Source organism: Bos grunniens, chromosome 27 (assembly GCF_055505025.1).
Source record: "Bos grunniens cultivar Pamir isolate PY7600 chromosome 27, Bosgru_T2T1.0, whole genome shotgun sequence".
NCBI classification, from domain to species: Eukaryota; Metazoa; Chordata; class Mammalia; order Artiodactyla; family Bovidae; genus Bos; species Bos grunniens.
Window position 1 is genome coordinate 28,283,694 of NC_141191.1, and position 14,604 is coordinate 28,298,297.

At 42.5% G+C, this 14,604-nt stretch overlaps 1 protein-coding gene across 39 annotated transcripts in view; it reads left to right on the forward strand.

Annotated features, from left to right (window-relative positions):
• Positions 1 to 14,604, forward strand: part of RBPMS (RNA binding protein, mRNA processing factor) — a 253,392-nt gene that overhangs the window by 164,805 nt on the left and 73,983 nt on the right. For 32 of the 39 annotated variants that reach the window (XR_015156417.1, XR_015156416.1, XR_015156434.1 and 29 more), the window contains one exon: positions 8,376 to 8,526. The exons of 6 other annotated variants lie outside the window; for them this stretch is intronic. Coding sequence is in view for 11 of the 33 variants with exons in the window: in XM_086380896.1 (XP_086237022.1) it covers positions 8,376 to 8,526 (151 nt within the window). In the remaining 22 variants the exon portion in view is untranslated. Of the gene's footprint in view, positions 1 to 6,133; positions 6,202 to 8,375; positions 8,527 to 14,604 lie in introns of those variants that run through there. One more of the 39 variants, XM_086380899.1, reaches the window with a different exon arrangement.

The following is a 14,604-nucleotide window of genomic DNA, read 5'->3' on the forward strand; positions in this document are numbered from 1 at the left end:
TTTTCACTTTCATCAAGAGGCTCTTTAGTTCCTCTTCGCTTTCTGCCATAAAGGTGGTATCATCTGCATATCTGAGGTTATTGATATTTCTCCTGGCAATGTTGATTACAGCTTGTGCTTCTTCCAGCCCAGCATTTCTCATGATGTACTCTGCATATGTTAAATAAGCAGGGTGACAATATACAGCCTTGAGGTACTCCTTTTCCTATTCGAAACCATGATGCCACTGCTATTGACAGGTTGGTTGTCACATTGTAAACATTCCTCGCATTACTAGGATACACTCATGAGTTCACACACATGTACGGATACAAAGTCTCCTCTTTTAAGATAACTAAACATTGTTGAGTATCCTTTTTTTTTTTTTTTAAATCTAATATTGTCATGGACATCTTTCTCAGTGTAATATGTATCAGATCAGATCGGTCACTCAGTCGTGTCCGACTCTTCGCGACCCCATGAATCGCAGCACGCCAGGCCTCCCTGTCCATCACCAACTCCCGGAGTTCACTCAGACTCACGTCCATCGAGTCAGTGATGCCATCCAGCCATCTCATCCTCTGTCGTCCCCCTTCTCCTTCTGCCCTCAATCCCTCCCAGCATCAGAGTCTTTTCCAGTGAGTCAACTCTTCACATGAGGTGGCCAGAGTACTGGAGTTTCAGCTTTAGCATCATTCCTTCCAAAGAAATAGGGCTGATCTTCAGAATGGACTGGTTGGATCTCCTTGCAGTCCAAGGGACTCTCAAGAGTCTTCTCCAACACCACAGTTCAAAAGCATCAATTCTTCGGCGCTCAGCCTTCTTCACAGTCCAACTCTCATGTCCATACATGACCACAGGAAAAACCATAGCCTTGGCTAGATGAACCTTTGTTGGCAAAGTAATGTCTCTGCTCTTCAATATGCTATCTAGGTTGGTCATAACTTTCCTTCCAAGGAGTAAGTGTCTTTTAATTTCATGGCTGCAGTCACCATCTGCAGTGATTTTGGAGCCCAGAAAAATAAAGTCTGACACTGTTTCCACTGAGCTTTGCCTAATTCTTTAACATTTTTCCCCCTCCAAGTGAATGCTTTCTTTGTCTGTAAAATTAGGTGTCAAGGGCTGATAAACCCACTTACTTTAATGGTAGAACCATCTGTACAGACACTGGACTGTAACTCACAGATTTGAAGGATGTACCAAATAAACGAGACTCCCAGCAGGCGTTAGGGCAGCTTTGTTGACCTCAGTGATGGGAGTTGGGAGACCTTTTCTCTAATGGGAGATCATGGGGGTACCTCAGCTCCAGCCACCTCGATTTTATCTGAATTTATTGATATATTTTTGGCTGCCCTGGGTCTTTGTTGCTTTGTGTGGACTTTCTCTAGTTTCAGCGAGTAGGGAGCTACTTTTTGTTGCCGTGCAGGGGCTTCTGTTTTGAAGAGCATGGGCTGTAGCGCGTATGGGTTCAGTAGTTGTAGCTTGCAGGCTCTAGGGCACAGGCTCAGTAGTTGTGGTTCACTAGGCGTGGTTGCCCCATGGCATGTGGGGTCATCCTGGATCAGGGATTGAATCCGTGTCTCCTGCATTGGCAGGTGGACACTTTACCAGTGAGCCACCAGGGAAGTCCCAGTTTTCTCTGTGTTTTATACTCCAGGTTGAAATCCTCAGGGGGGAAAAAACATGTTTGGTCACTGTGATGCATCTGTGCCTTAAATAGCCAGCTGTTGTTAGGGGAGTGAAGGGCCCTGAACCTGGCCTGAGGTTCTAGGTGCTTCCTGGAGAAGGGCCAGCAGAGCCGTGATCCCCGCTGCATTCTCGGGCTGTTCTAACTGCTTCACGTCTGGTCAGTTTCAGTTTCTCAAGTCCAGCCACCCTTCCACCCCTGGAGTTAGCCTCTACTGCAGTGATTGTGAGATGTGATCCCTACATGAGCATTGTTAGCATCAGCCTGGAGACTTGGTACAAATTCAGATTCTCAAGTCTCATCCCAGACTTACTGAACCAGAAACTCTGGAGCAGGATCAGCACTCTGTGTGTAGGAAGTCTTCCAGATGATTCTGGATGATCACTCTTGAGGATCACGCTCTGCTACCTAAATCCGATCATACTATTTCCCCAGTTTAAAAAATTTTTAGCAGCTCAGTCATGCAAATATTCCAGAACCCTCACTCATGACCTAAAAGGTCCTGATGATCTCATCCCCGTGCTTATACAGTCATCTACCAAGCTCCCTTGCTCCCTGGTGGCTTAGCGGGAAAGAGTCCGTAGACCCAGGTTCTACCCCCTCAGTTCAGAAGATCCCCTGGAGGAGGAAATGGCAACCCACGCCAGTATTCTTGCCTAGAAAATCTCATGGACAGAGGAGCCTGGCAGGCTAGCTACAGTCCATGGGGTCGCAAAGAGTCAGAGACAACTGAGGACATAAGCACCTGCTCACACACAACACATCCACACCCTCTCTACATCCTGTCTCTCAGAACTTTGCTGAGCTCTTTCCTGGACTACCACCTGGTAAATTTCAGCTCTTCCTCTGTGATGCCTTCCTGGTCGTCAGGCTCTCCCGGCCTTGGCTGTGTTTCCCGTGGAGTTCTAAACCTCGTGTTTGTCTCTTAATCTAACCATTAGCTTACCTGTACAATTCCTCCACCAGAGTGTACCCTCTGAACTCCTCAAGGCAGGGACTTCACTGATTCTTATATCTCTAGCACATGGAACTGTTATGTGCTGGCTTAAATCTGTTCTGTTTTTACTTTTATGAAATTTCAAGCATACCAAAAGATATAGTAATGAACATCCACAAATCCATCAGAGTATACCAACATTTTGTTGCATTTGCTTCCATTTTTTCCCCCTAAGTATTCTAAAGTAAAATACTCACTGTTATGGTATTTTGTCACATTCTCATTATTCTTTGTATTTCAGTACCAAAATTTAAAGACAGGATGAATCCGGAGATACAGATTGACATGTATACACTACCATGTGTAAAAGAGACAGCTGCTGGGAAGCTACTGTAGAGCACAGGGGGCTCAGCTCAGTGCTCTGTAGTGACTGAGAGGGGCAGCGTGAAGGGGTGGGATGGAGGCTCAAGGTGGGAGCAGGGGGGTATTAAAGCTGGGTTCATGTAACTGTACAGCAGCAACTAACGCATCTGTACAGCTATTATATTTCAATTAAAAAATAAATTTAAAATATGCATGAGAAAAACATTGTTGACATTACAAGAAAATCAAAAGATATTTTCCTACATTATGATAATATCATGCCTAATAAAATTGACAGTTCCCAAATACCACCTAATGCGCATCCTATATTCAGCTTTTTTCATATTCCCACGAGAAGTCTTTCACATCTGGCTTGTTCAGTCAAGGACCAAACATTGCATATGCGGCTAGGCCTCTAAGGATATTTGAATCATTCTAGAATAGCCCTTCTCTTTCCTTTTTCCTTCCATTATTCAGTGAATAAGCTCCTGACAAATATTCCACTCTTGCGAGATGACATTAATACCAGTGACACTGCTAAAGGGTTGGAATGATGTTGAACCTTCATGTTCAGAATAATCATGATTCTAAACCCATGATTTGCAGCCAGTAAATCGTTCCAGCAAAGCCACTGTGCCTAAGAAACCAGAATTGCAACAGCTAGAGGAACACGAGAGCAACTTGGGATGTGAGCTTTGCAGCGCATTAATTAATAGGTTTTCCATCCTGTTTTCCAGAAAGACACTGAAAGAGCTACAGTCCATTTCCAGTGATTCTCTAGATTTCTGTAGGCTTGGGACTTCAGGATTTTGTGATGTCTTTTCAGTTTGCCGTTTTCTTATATACTAGCTCTTCCCTTGTCCTTCTGAGACGCCGCCCTTTGATATAGTCCATAGAGTCATAAAATAGCATTCTGAAGCTCTGTAACTAGCTTAGAATCTAAATTCAATGTAAATAAGAAACAAAGATTTTCATTAAGGGAGGTCCAAGTTACAACTCTGAAAACTCTTTTTTCAGGATTTTCTATTTACAGATAGTTTTAACCTTTTTACAGATAGTTTTAACCTTTCATTTGAGGAGAAAGAGAAGGGATTAAAAGATATTTTGCAACTGCCTCAGTAAAGTGAGTGTAGAGCATTACTGTATGCAGATGTGGAGTTTGAATTTTCCTTCCATTCTGTAACTGCTGTTTGTCACTTTTGAGATTGAATTGTTAAGACTTCTAGTAATCGCATACATCAAGACAGATGCCTTGACTCAAACTGTCCGTAATGGTTGACTCACTTGCAGTGAGGGGAGAGGTGGGCTTGGGGCTGGGGCTGGTGGAGAAGAGGAGATTCACCTGGATGAGACTCCAGAAAGTTCAGAAAAGAGTACTGTGGCCTATTTTAGGAACTATGGTGCAAGAAACAAAACCGTGTTATTAAGGTATCTTAGCTCTGGCTGCCATAACAAAATAGCACAGACGAGGTGGTATAAACAGCATTAATTCTCTCAGTTCTGGAGGCTAGGAAGTCCAAGATGAAGCTGCCAGCAGATTCAGTATCTGGTGAGGATCCTGCTCCTGGCTTGTAGACTGCTACCTTCTCACTTTGTCCTCGCCTGGCCTTTCCCCGGTGGGTGCTCTTGGAGAGAGAGATCTTGCATGTCTCATCCTCTTCTCTCAAGGCCACTGATCTCTTCATAGGGGCCCTCCCTCTGAATACATCACATGAGAGTTAAGGCTTCAGCGTGGATTTTGAGAGATCACAGGCATTTAGTTGGTAACACATAGGCTTATGGATTTGCAACTGCCCTGATAACAGTCTTTGGTGTTATTTAGTAGACTGCTAAATCCTAAAGGAAATCAGCCCTGAATATTCACTGGAAGGACTGATGCTAAAGCTGAAGTTTCAATACTTTGGCCACGTGATGCGAAGAGCTGACTCATTGGAAAACACCTTGGTGCTGGGAAGGATTGAAGGCTGGAGGAGAAGAGGGCGACCGAGGATGAGATGGTTGAATGGCATCATCGACTCTACAGACTTGAATTTGAGCAAACTCTGGGAGTTAGTGAACAACAGGGAAGCCTGGCGTGTCGCAAGCAGTTCATCGGGTCACAAAGACTTGGACTCGACTGAGCAGCAGTAGACTTCTAAGGATACTTTCTGGCCCCTTGGGTAGGGAGTTTGCCTGTGTAGATCACAGTGAACCTGTGTTGCTTTGGTCAGAGTGTATTAGGCCATCTTGGAGAGGTTGTTGGCTGTCCCTATGGCCAGTAAGTTGGGTTGCTTCTGAATAACTTCTCAAACTGGTATCATCCTGATACCCAGAAACTGTCCTTTCTGGACACCATTTACAATCGGAAGAGAAAAGGTTTCTATTCACTTATCAGAAGGGTTTTGGTCAATTTTAGACAATAATGAAAAAGTTGATTTTGAAAGTCACAGATTCCCTCTTTTGATTTAGTAGTAATCTTATCCTGATAGCATTTAATGTTGAAGTCACTGGCCAGAGAATAATCTTAATAGGCTTTAATTAAAAGCACAAGGAGTTTGTTTTTTCTTTTCGTGTCTCCTTTATCTGTCTTCCTCTTTTTCATCTTTCTCGCCTCTCCTTTCTTCCTCCCTTCTCCTTTCTTCCTCACTTCCACGTTCCCCCCATCTCTGCCTCCTCTTCATCCTTTCACATTTAAATGTTTTTGGCTTGGCTAATCCCTCTGGATAGAAACTGAGCTGAGCAGGATATTGATTACCAAATATGGTATTGCTGCTAAAGATGTTAGAGGAATGTGGCTTGTATTCTAAGCCTCCGGCCTCTGAATAAGCTGCCAAACAAATTAGGTCATTTTAACTTCTGAGCTTTTTTTTTTTTTTAATAAGGAGCTGGAACTTTGATTTGGAACATGATGGTGGTGTTATTTTAGCTCACAGAGGGAGGAGGAGTATGAAGAGTGGGGGTGAGGAGTTGGGGCCACTCAGGCATGTTTTAGGACCTGAGTCACGAGACCAGGTTGTGTAAGAGCCTCAGTCAACTCAGGCACATCAGGAAAAGGACTGAGGCATTGGATGCAGATGAAGAGCCTCCTCTTGGGGACTAGAAACTCCAGAGGACGCCTGACCGGGATGCTCTTCCCACGCTGCTCACGGTGATGTGGGCTAAGGGTGAGAACACGTGCTTCTTCACAGAAGGATGATTGAGTTACGCGCCAAGGAGGTCACTGAAATTGAAAGCACTCTGTTTCTATGGGTGGTTGGATGGAGCATGAGACGAATATGCAGGCCTTTCCACGGCACCCCTCTGACAGCGGGGAACTGTGCTCATCTCCCAGCAAAGACCACAGCCCTTCAGACCCGTATTTGGACATCCTTACTCTGTTGTGATACCAGCTCTGATGGAGGGGATGCTCTCCGTGGACATGGATGGAAGCAAACACGACTTCTGCATGCTGCCTTGTCTTTTTTCCCCATAGATACATTTTTGGCAAGACATTGCCGAGGTTTCCCCCAATTACGACAAAAACTAACGGCAGTTAAAGAATTGCTTTTTACATCTCATACAGCTGTCCCCTTTTTCATTTTTGCCACTGGTTAGGGCTGCCCAAGAGGATTCCTTGTTCACTCCAACCTGCTTGCTCCTGCAATTGGTTTCCTCTGAGTAAGTGTGTAGATCAGGCTCAGAAGGAAATTCCACCCACTCTGGGACATCTGTGGGTCGGGGCTCCGTGGCTTCAGTGGTGCCTCCCCAAGGACTTCTCTCCCCCTCACCTCCCTTCATTTTTCTTATTGCTGTTACCATGAAGTCACAGCTCTTCCTCCCATCTTTGGACCTGGGCCTGTGAAGTTCAGAGTTGTTCACGCTGGTCTGCAGAGTTAGAGGCTCTTACTAATTTCTGGTGGAAATTGCTCTTTAATTCAAGCTAATTAAATGAAGAAAGGGGCTTTGGAACCCGCAGGCTCATGTGGGTGCTAATCTATAAACCTGTGTTCTTAAGACCCTTATTTTCAGAACTCACTCCTTTTCCAGAACATGCCATACAGACAAACAGGGTACCTAAGTCTGTTCTGAACACACCAGTATGCACCATATTAAACTGGTGTGTCTTTTTCATACCATTATTGGGGTCCAGATTCCATAGCATTGGACAGTAGATCTCATGATTCAGTATGCTCAGACCTTCTTGAATGATGGAGTTGGGGTTGGGGGGTGTTCAGAACAGACTTATCTTGTCCTAAATCTTGTATTTCATAGGGACTTCCCTGGCAGTCCAGTGGTTAAGACTTCGCTTCCAGTGCTGAGAGTCGAACGTTAGATCTCTGGTCAGGGAGCTCAGATCCAACATGCCTTGTGGCCAAAAAATCCAAAACATAAGAAAACAAACAATATTGTAACAAATTCAGTAAAGAGTTTAAAAATGGTCTACATCCAGAAAAAAATCTTGTATTTTATAGTGTGTGACTTATTTTGTTGAATGTTTTGTGTAGGTAAACTATAATAATAGAGTTAAGGGTAGAAATTACTAGCCTCTCTTTGGCCCCAGTAATCTGTTGTCTGTCCATCCATGTAGCTAACAAGCCAGCTATAGTCAAAATCAGGACTTTAACACACAAAGGCATTCATCTAAATTTATCAGTCTAGAAGCTAACTGGAATGAAATGATGTTAATTATATTGAAATCTTAAAACTGTTTCATTCTTATCTACTTAGTAATTCAGAGCACTAATTGAAAGCTCTTCAGTTGGAAAAAGATGGGAATTTTCCCCCTCTAGAGGTGATGAAACTAAAGCATTGAAGAATTATCTTGTTTTAAACACTGGTCAAATTCTTCTTATGATTTTTGGTATTAGAATTTCCGGTGTTGCACAGGGCTTTATGTTAATGTATTCTTATTGGTAGGCATTAATTAGTTTTTAGCCATGCTAGGAATGTGTTGGTCCAGATTTTAAGTTTTAGCCTGAGGGAATTCCCTGGTAATTCAGTGGTTGAGACGTCACCTTCTAGTGCAGCGGGGTGCAGGTTCAATTCCTGGTAAGGAAGCTAAGATCCTACATACCTCTTGGCCAAAAAGACCAAAACATAAAGCAGAAGCAATATTATAACAAGTTCAAGAAAGACTTTTAAAATGGTCCACATTAAAAAAAAAAAAAAAAAAAAAACCCCGAACCCTGACAATGTAGTCCCAAAAGAAAAGAAATAGTTGGAAAACCATGCAACTAAATTGAGTTTTTGATAGAGTAAACGAAATCGCCTTGACTTTGTGGACACGTTGTATCACAGGTTTTCATGTATTCTGTATAAGCAGTGAGAATGAGTGCTCTTGCTGATTTTTTTTTCTGATAGGCTGGGTTGACTGGTATGTTTATTTTGTCACCATTCCGGTTTACTTCTAAGGAAATGAAAACATCTTCCACTTGTTCTTTATTTCTAAAGGGCATCCGCTTCGATCCTGAGATTCCGCAAACACTACGACTAGAGTTTGCTAAGGCAAACACGAAGATGGCCAAGAACAAACTAGTAGGGACTCCAAACCCCAGTACTCCTCTGCCCAACACTGTACCTCAGTTCATTGCCAGAGAGCCATGTAAGTCGATCTGCTTTTCCTTTGGTGGGGGGCGGGGGAAGAATTGTTCAAGGGCTTCATGTGAGATTGCACCACGGGACACAGAGCTGGCTGAGTGTCATTTTCCGTTTCTGAGAACAGGCTGCCTATTCTTGCTGTCTGAATTCCAAAGACAGCAATCTTGTTCATGACTGGCTGTCCCAAAAGATGGTTTGGCTCAAGCAGAACTGTGACTACACAATTTAGCTTTAAGTGCTGTAGGCTTCCTAAGTATATGATCTTGACCTTACTGTGACTATGCCCTCTTTGCCTTGGGGTTGAAATCCTTATTTATTTCCCATCCTTGGACCATGAGGGCTAGTTCTCAGCATTCCCTTTATTTCATTTTTTGAAGATTATCAGTTCTGTGGTTTTGCGAAAATACAATGTGAAAGTTGAAAGAAGCAGATCATAAGCTCATTCTATTTTTGAGAACAGTTTGGCCATAAATCGGCGAGGGGGGGGGTGGCGTGCAGTAAACATACACGAAGAATTTATATAGTAGAACAGTCAGTTCTAACAAACTAATACAAGCAACGCTTTAAGGAAATTCAGGGCTTCCTGTTTTAAATGAATTGGGTAAAAAGACACTAATTGCAAAACAAGTCTTTTGCCCCCGCCTAATGAGCTCATTCTCCTAAATGCCCAGGCTACGATTTCTGCCTTTGATGGAATAACTTGAAAAGGTTGTCTTCATTTTCTTTGTCAATCAGTAGAAGGGGCGAGGCGTGCGATACGCCTGCACTTGTCCCGTTAGTGCATGGCCGTGTGGGACTGAATATGGCACGGCCTTCAGGGAATCCCACGTGCTTGGTGCTACTTGGACTCTTTCTTCCCTCTGGTTCTTGACCTTTTGCCCAAGCCACATGATCTTGATCTTCTTCCTACTCTCCCCGACAGTCCGCTTCAACTTTTCTTATTGAAATTGAAGGGTGCAGGGGTCCTCTCTCCCTCATGTCTTGTGTGTGTCAGATTTAATCAGGTGGATGTGGAAATTACAGTCATTCTGTAGCTCAGTCATTCTTGAAAAGCTGCTGCTTATCAGTGGAAACTGGTAGATAAAAGAGTATCTCCCTCAGTGTACTGGACAGTTTTTCTATGAATCCAGGAAGTCATAATAGAAACATATATATTTTGTTCTTCCATGTCCTAGGGAAACTCAAAAAAGAAAGCACAGCAGAGACAAAAAAAAAAAAATATCAGCATACACAAAAGTAGAGAGATAGTATAATGAACCCCCATATATCATTACCAAGTTTCAGTGATTGTAAACATTTTGTCCGTCTTATTTCATGCACCCTCCTTGCCTAAATCTGGAAAATCTTAAACCAAAATCCAAGACATCATATCATTCACCTGTAAATACTCCAGAATACATCTCTAATAGATAATGACTGTTAAAAATGCCAGTCACAACACACAAAAAAATAAAAATAAAAATCTAACCAAAAATTCTGTATCCAGCAAAAATATTCAGAAATGATAATAAAGTAAAAATATATTCAGATAAAGGAAAACTAAAATATTTTTTTCAAGTCCTATTAACAAAATGTTAAAGACAGATTTTCAGGCAAAAGAAAAATGATTTCAAAAGAAAACTTAAAAATGGGAAATAAGAGAAAATAAAAGAAATGGTAAATATAAAAAAAAAAAAAAAACCTTTGTTTATTGGGAAAATTAAACACAAGTTTTATCTTAGGGTGCAGTTGGATATATGGATATTTCTTGTTAATGCTAATTATGTGTCATTAACAACATCTAGTCCAGTGCTTTGTATATTACATATATCTAGTAAGTGATGAGAAGTGGATAAATTTCATATTTTTTAATTTGGCTATTTGCAGAATTATTCCATTTGTATGCCTCTTCATTTCTTTCTGAAATGTCCTCTCTCTTTAAGGCATCAGAACAGAGTATTTGTAGGATACCTTTACTTAGAAAAGAGAACCTAGAGTAACTCTTTACTTTCCTAGTGATTTTGCACCAGATCTCAGAGTACTTCTTTGAAAAGCTTGATTCAGATAGGAAGTGTAAAAATGCTGACAATACTTTATCCTTTTAGTTCTTTATTGAATGTTTTTCTTTCTGGGAGTTTGGGGGGGGGTGGTTGTTTTGTTTTGTTTTGTTTCTAAATTTGTTACAACATCTATGTAAAGTACTTAGTCAAAGAGATGATAGCCAGTTCACAGTAGGGTCCATGAAAACAAAAAGATGGATAATCTAGACGTCCACACACGAGGCGCTGAAGTTCAGGAGAGCTGAGAGCAGAGGTTTAACCACTGCTCTGGCCGGCCCTGGCTCCTCGCCTTGCCTGTGTACAGAACCGCTCAGAAGCGGTCAGATAGTTTCCATGGCAGGGTCAAAATTTGCCTGGCACCTTATGGCAAAACAAACTGAAAGCTTTTAAAAAAAACCAAACACTATAGTCTATTCTTGAGAAAACAAATTAGCATGATTTCTCTTAATAGAGCTCCTTTTTATGATGTAGATACCTTGACAGGCAGCAGTTACACTGGCCACTCAGACTGACCTTATCATCCATTTCAGTTCCCTCTGGAAATTGGGAACTTTTCTGTAACTTGTGCAAAATGGTTGTTTTCCCTGAAGCACTCTACAGACTAAGAATGTGACAGTGGTTCTGCCCTGGCGAATTCAATTGCGTTGTGCCCGTAATTGGTGCTAGAAGTGGTGAATTTATCTGCCAACCAAGAGTAAACCGATGGAATCATTGGATTTGGGATTTGGGAAAGGCCTGTAGGCTTCTCTGTTGCAGACCATGAGAGAGATTTTATAAATGCTACACGCACACACACACACTTGTTGTTCAGTTGCTACATCGTGTTTGACTCTTTGCGGAGCCATGCCAGGCCTCCCTGTCCTTCGCCATCTCCTGGAGTTTCCCCAAGTTCATGTCCATTGAATCAGTGATATTATCCAACCATTTCATCCTCTGACACCCTCTTCTCCTCCTGCCCTGTATCTTTCCTAGCATCAGGGTCTTTTCCAATGAGTTGACTGCATCAGGTGGCCAGAGTACTGGAGCTTCAGCCTCAGTGGTTCCAACGAGTATTCAGGACTGATTTCCTTTAGGATTGACTGGTTGGATCTCCTTGCTGTCCATGGGACTTTCAAAAGTCTTCTCCAGCACCACAGTTTGAAAGCATGGACTTTATTTGTTTTGGTTGTGCTGGGTCTTGGTTGCAGTGCACACGCTTCTTGTTGCAGTGGCTCCTCTTGTGGTGTAGCAGGGCTGTCGGGGGCAGGGGCTTCGGTACTTGCAGCTCCCAGGTTCTAGAGCACAGGCTCGGTAGTTGTAGTACATGGGCTAGGTTGTTCTGCTGCATGTGAGATCTTCTTGACCCAGGGATCGAACCCATGTCCCCGGCATTGGCAGCTGTATTCTTCACCTTTGAGCCACTGGGAAACCCTAAATGCTTTTTTGTTGATGTTTTTTTTTTTTTTTTCCAATTCAAATTTTTTTTAATTTAATTTTATTTTTAAACTTTACATAATTGTATTAGTTTTGCCAAATATCAAAATGAATCCGCCACAGGTATACATGTGTTCCCCATCCTGAACCCTCCTCCCTCCTCCCTCCCCATACCATCCCTCTGGGTTGTCCCAGTGCACTAGCCCCAAGCATCCAGTATCGTGCATCGAACCTGGACTGGCATCTCGTTTCATACATGATATTTTACATGTTTCAATGCCATTCTCCCAAATCTTCCCACCCTCTCCCTCTCCCATAGAGTCCATAAGACTGTTCTATACATCAGGGTCTCTTTTGCTGTCTCGTACACAGGGTTATTGTTAACCATCTTTCTAAATTCCATATATATGCGTTATTATACTGTATTGGTGTTTTTCCTTCTTAGTGGTGGCTGAAAAATACCCACTGCCAGCACTCAAGGAAGAATGTGATTTGATTATACTAACAAATACTTATTTGAACTTCATTTCTCAAGTATCCATTGAACCTAAATGAGCACCAAGTATGCTTGGCACAGAGGAGGAAGGGGACTGTGATTTTTGCCTTAAGAGAGCTGTCAATCCAAAGGGTTGGTGGTGATCAAAGTTGTTAGGACACTTGGCATATGTCAAGGGTATGAAAGAGATTCATTACAGCTTAGTTTAAATGTCCCCAAATCAGACTGCCTTATTTGCTGAGTGCCTGCTCTGTGCCAAGCATGAAGGATGAGAAACCCAAGTATTGGAACTTAAAGACTATTAACCTTGCTATGCTTCTGTTCTCTCGCCTTGGCTGAAAAATGGGAATAATACCATTTTCACATTGTTGTGAGAGCTAAATAAAATGGTATTATAAGATGGTGTTGAGGATTAAATAGGTGTATTATATGCAGAAGGCAACGTAAAGGATAATCTTAATTTTTTTTTTGAGGGTTTTTTTTTCCCCCTGAGAGCTAAATATAGGTATTTATCTTCTGAGGTGTCATCTCTATGTGGCTACAGCCAGTTGCCTTTCCAAATTAGGAGAAAAGATGAATGAAATTTGCATCCAATCCCAGGAATGTAGTCTACTTCCTTTAATAAATTTTTATTTGTTTGAGCTTCTCCTTCTTTTACTCACATTTATGTAATAAAGAAAAATACTGTGAGGGACCTTCCTCATGGACCAGTGGCTAAGACTTCACCTTCGAATGCTGGGGATGCCAGTTTGATCTCTGGTCTAGGAGCTATGATCCCTCATGCCTCGTGGCCAAAAACTCTGGAACATAAACCACAGAGGCAGTGTTGCAACAGATTCAATGAAGATTTTTCAAAATGGTCCCCATCAAACAAAATCTTAGAAAAGAAAAACAGTGTGACAAAGCAGAAAGGCAAGAGATGTACGACGTGTATGAATTACATAAAATCGTGCTGCTGCGCTGCTAAGTCACTTCAACCATGTCCAACTCTGTGCGACCCCATAGACCGCAGTCCAGGCTCCCCCATCCCTGGAATTCTCCAGGCAAGAACACTGGAGTGGGTTGCCATTTCCTTCTCTAGTGTGTAAAAGTGAAAGTGAAGTCGCTCAGTCGTGTCCAACTTGTAGCGACCCCGTGGACTGCAGCCCACCAGGCTCCTCCATCCATGGGATTTCCAGGCAAGAGTACTGGAGTGGGGTGCCATTGCCTTCTCCAAAATTCTGCTAGATGATGCATTTGGTTATGGAGGAAGATAGTGTTATGTAGTATAAGAAGTCCACCTCAGAGATGAACACAGGGCAGGTCACCCTCTGGAGATGTGTTCTCTTCCTCTGTAAAATGATGATACTCTGTGTCAGACACTGTGCTAGCCATTTTGCATGAATGACCTCGTTTGATTCCCAATAGCACTGTTTGACAGTTGAAGAAACTGCCTCCTGGGAAGGTCCAGTAACTTTCTTGAGGTTCCACAGTCATCAGATGGTCGGGATTGATGTGTGCCCTCCCCCCCAAATCCGTATGTCAAAGTCCCAACCCCCAGTTGAGGGTTGCTTTCACATGTAACCATGTTTGGAAATAATCTCAAGGTGATTAAAGTAGGCCCTTAGGGTGGACCCTCATCATATGACTGGTGGCCTTATAAGAAGAAAAAGAGATAAAAGGGACGGCTGACAGAGTAAAGGTTGATGCTGCCAGCTAAGGACCGAGGCCTCAGGAGAAGCCCACCCTACCTATGCCTTGATCCTGGACTTCTAGCCTCAGAATTACGAGGAAATTAGTTCTGTTGTTTAAGCCACCCTGTCTGTGATATTCTGTTACAGCAACCTGAGCAATCTAGTCCATCAAGCGATAGACCAGGCTCTGTCAACTCACTCATTTTATACCTTTGGTCTAATTACTCAGCTTTTCTGTACCTCACTTTTCTCACCTGTGAAATGACAGTGCTTACACATAAACGGTTGTGAGGATTAAATTAATTGACAAATGTGAATGTCAGAAGATGGGGCCTCATAGTGTTCAGTGACTGTTAATATGTGCAGAGAGGAATGTATGTTTCTGCACCTTTTCTCTTGCTGTGACACCTATAGTTATTGTATATTCAGTATCCTAGCACCTAGAAAAATCTGTAGAATTT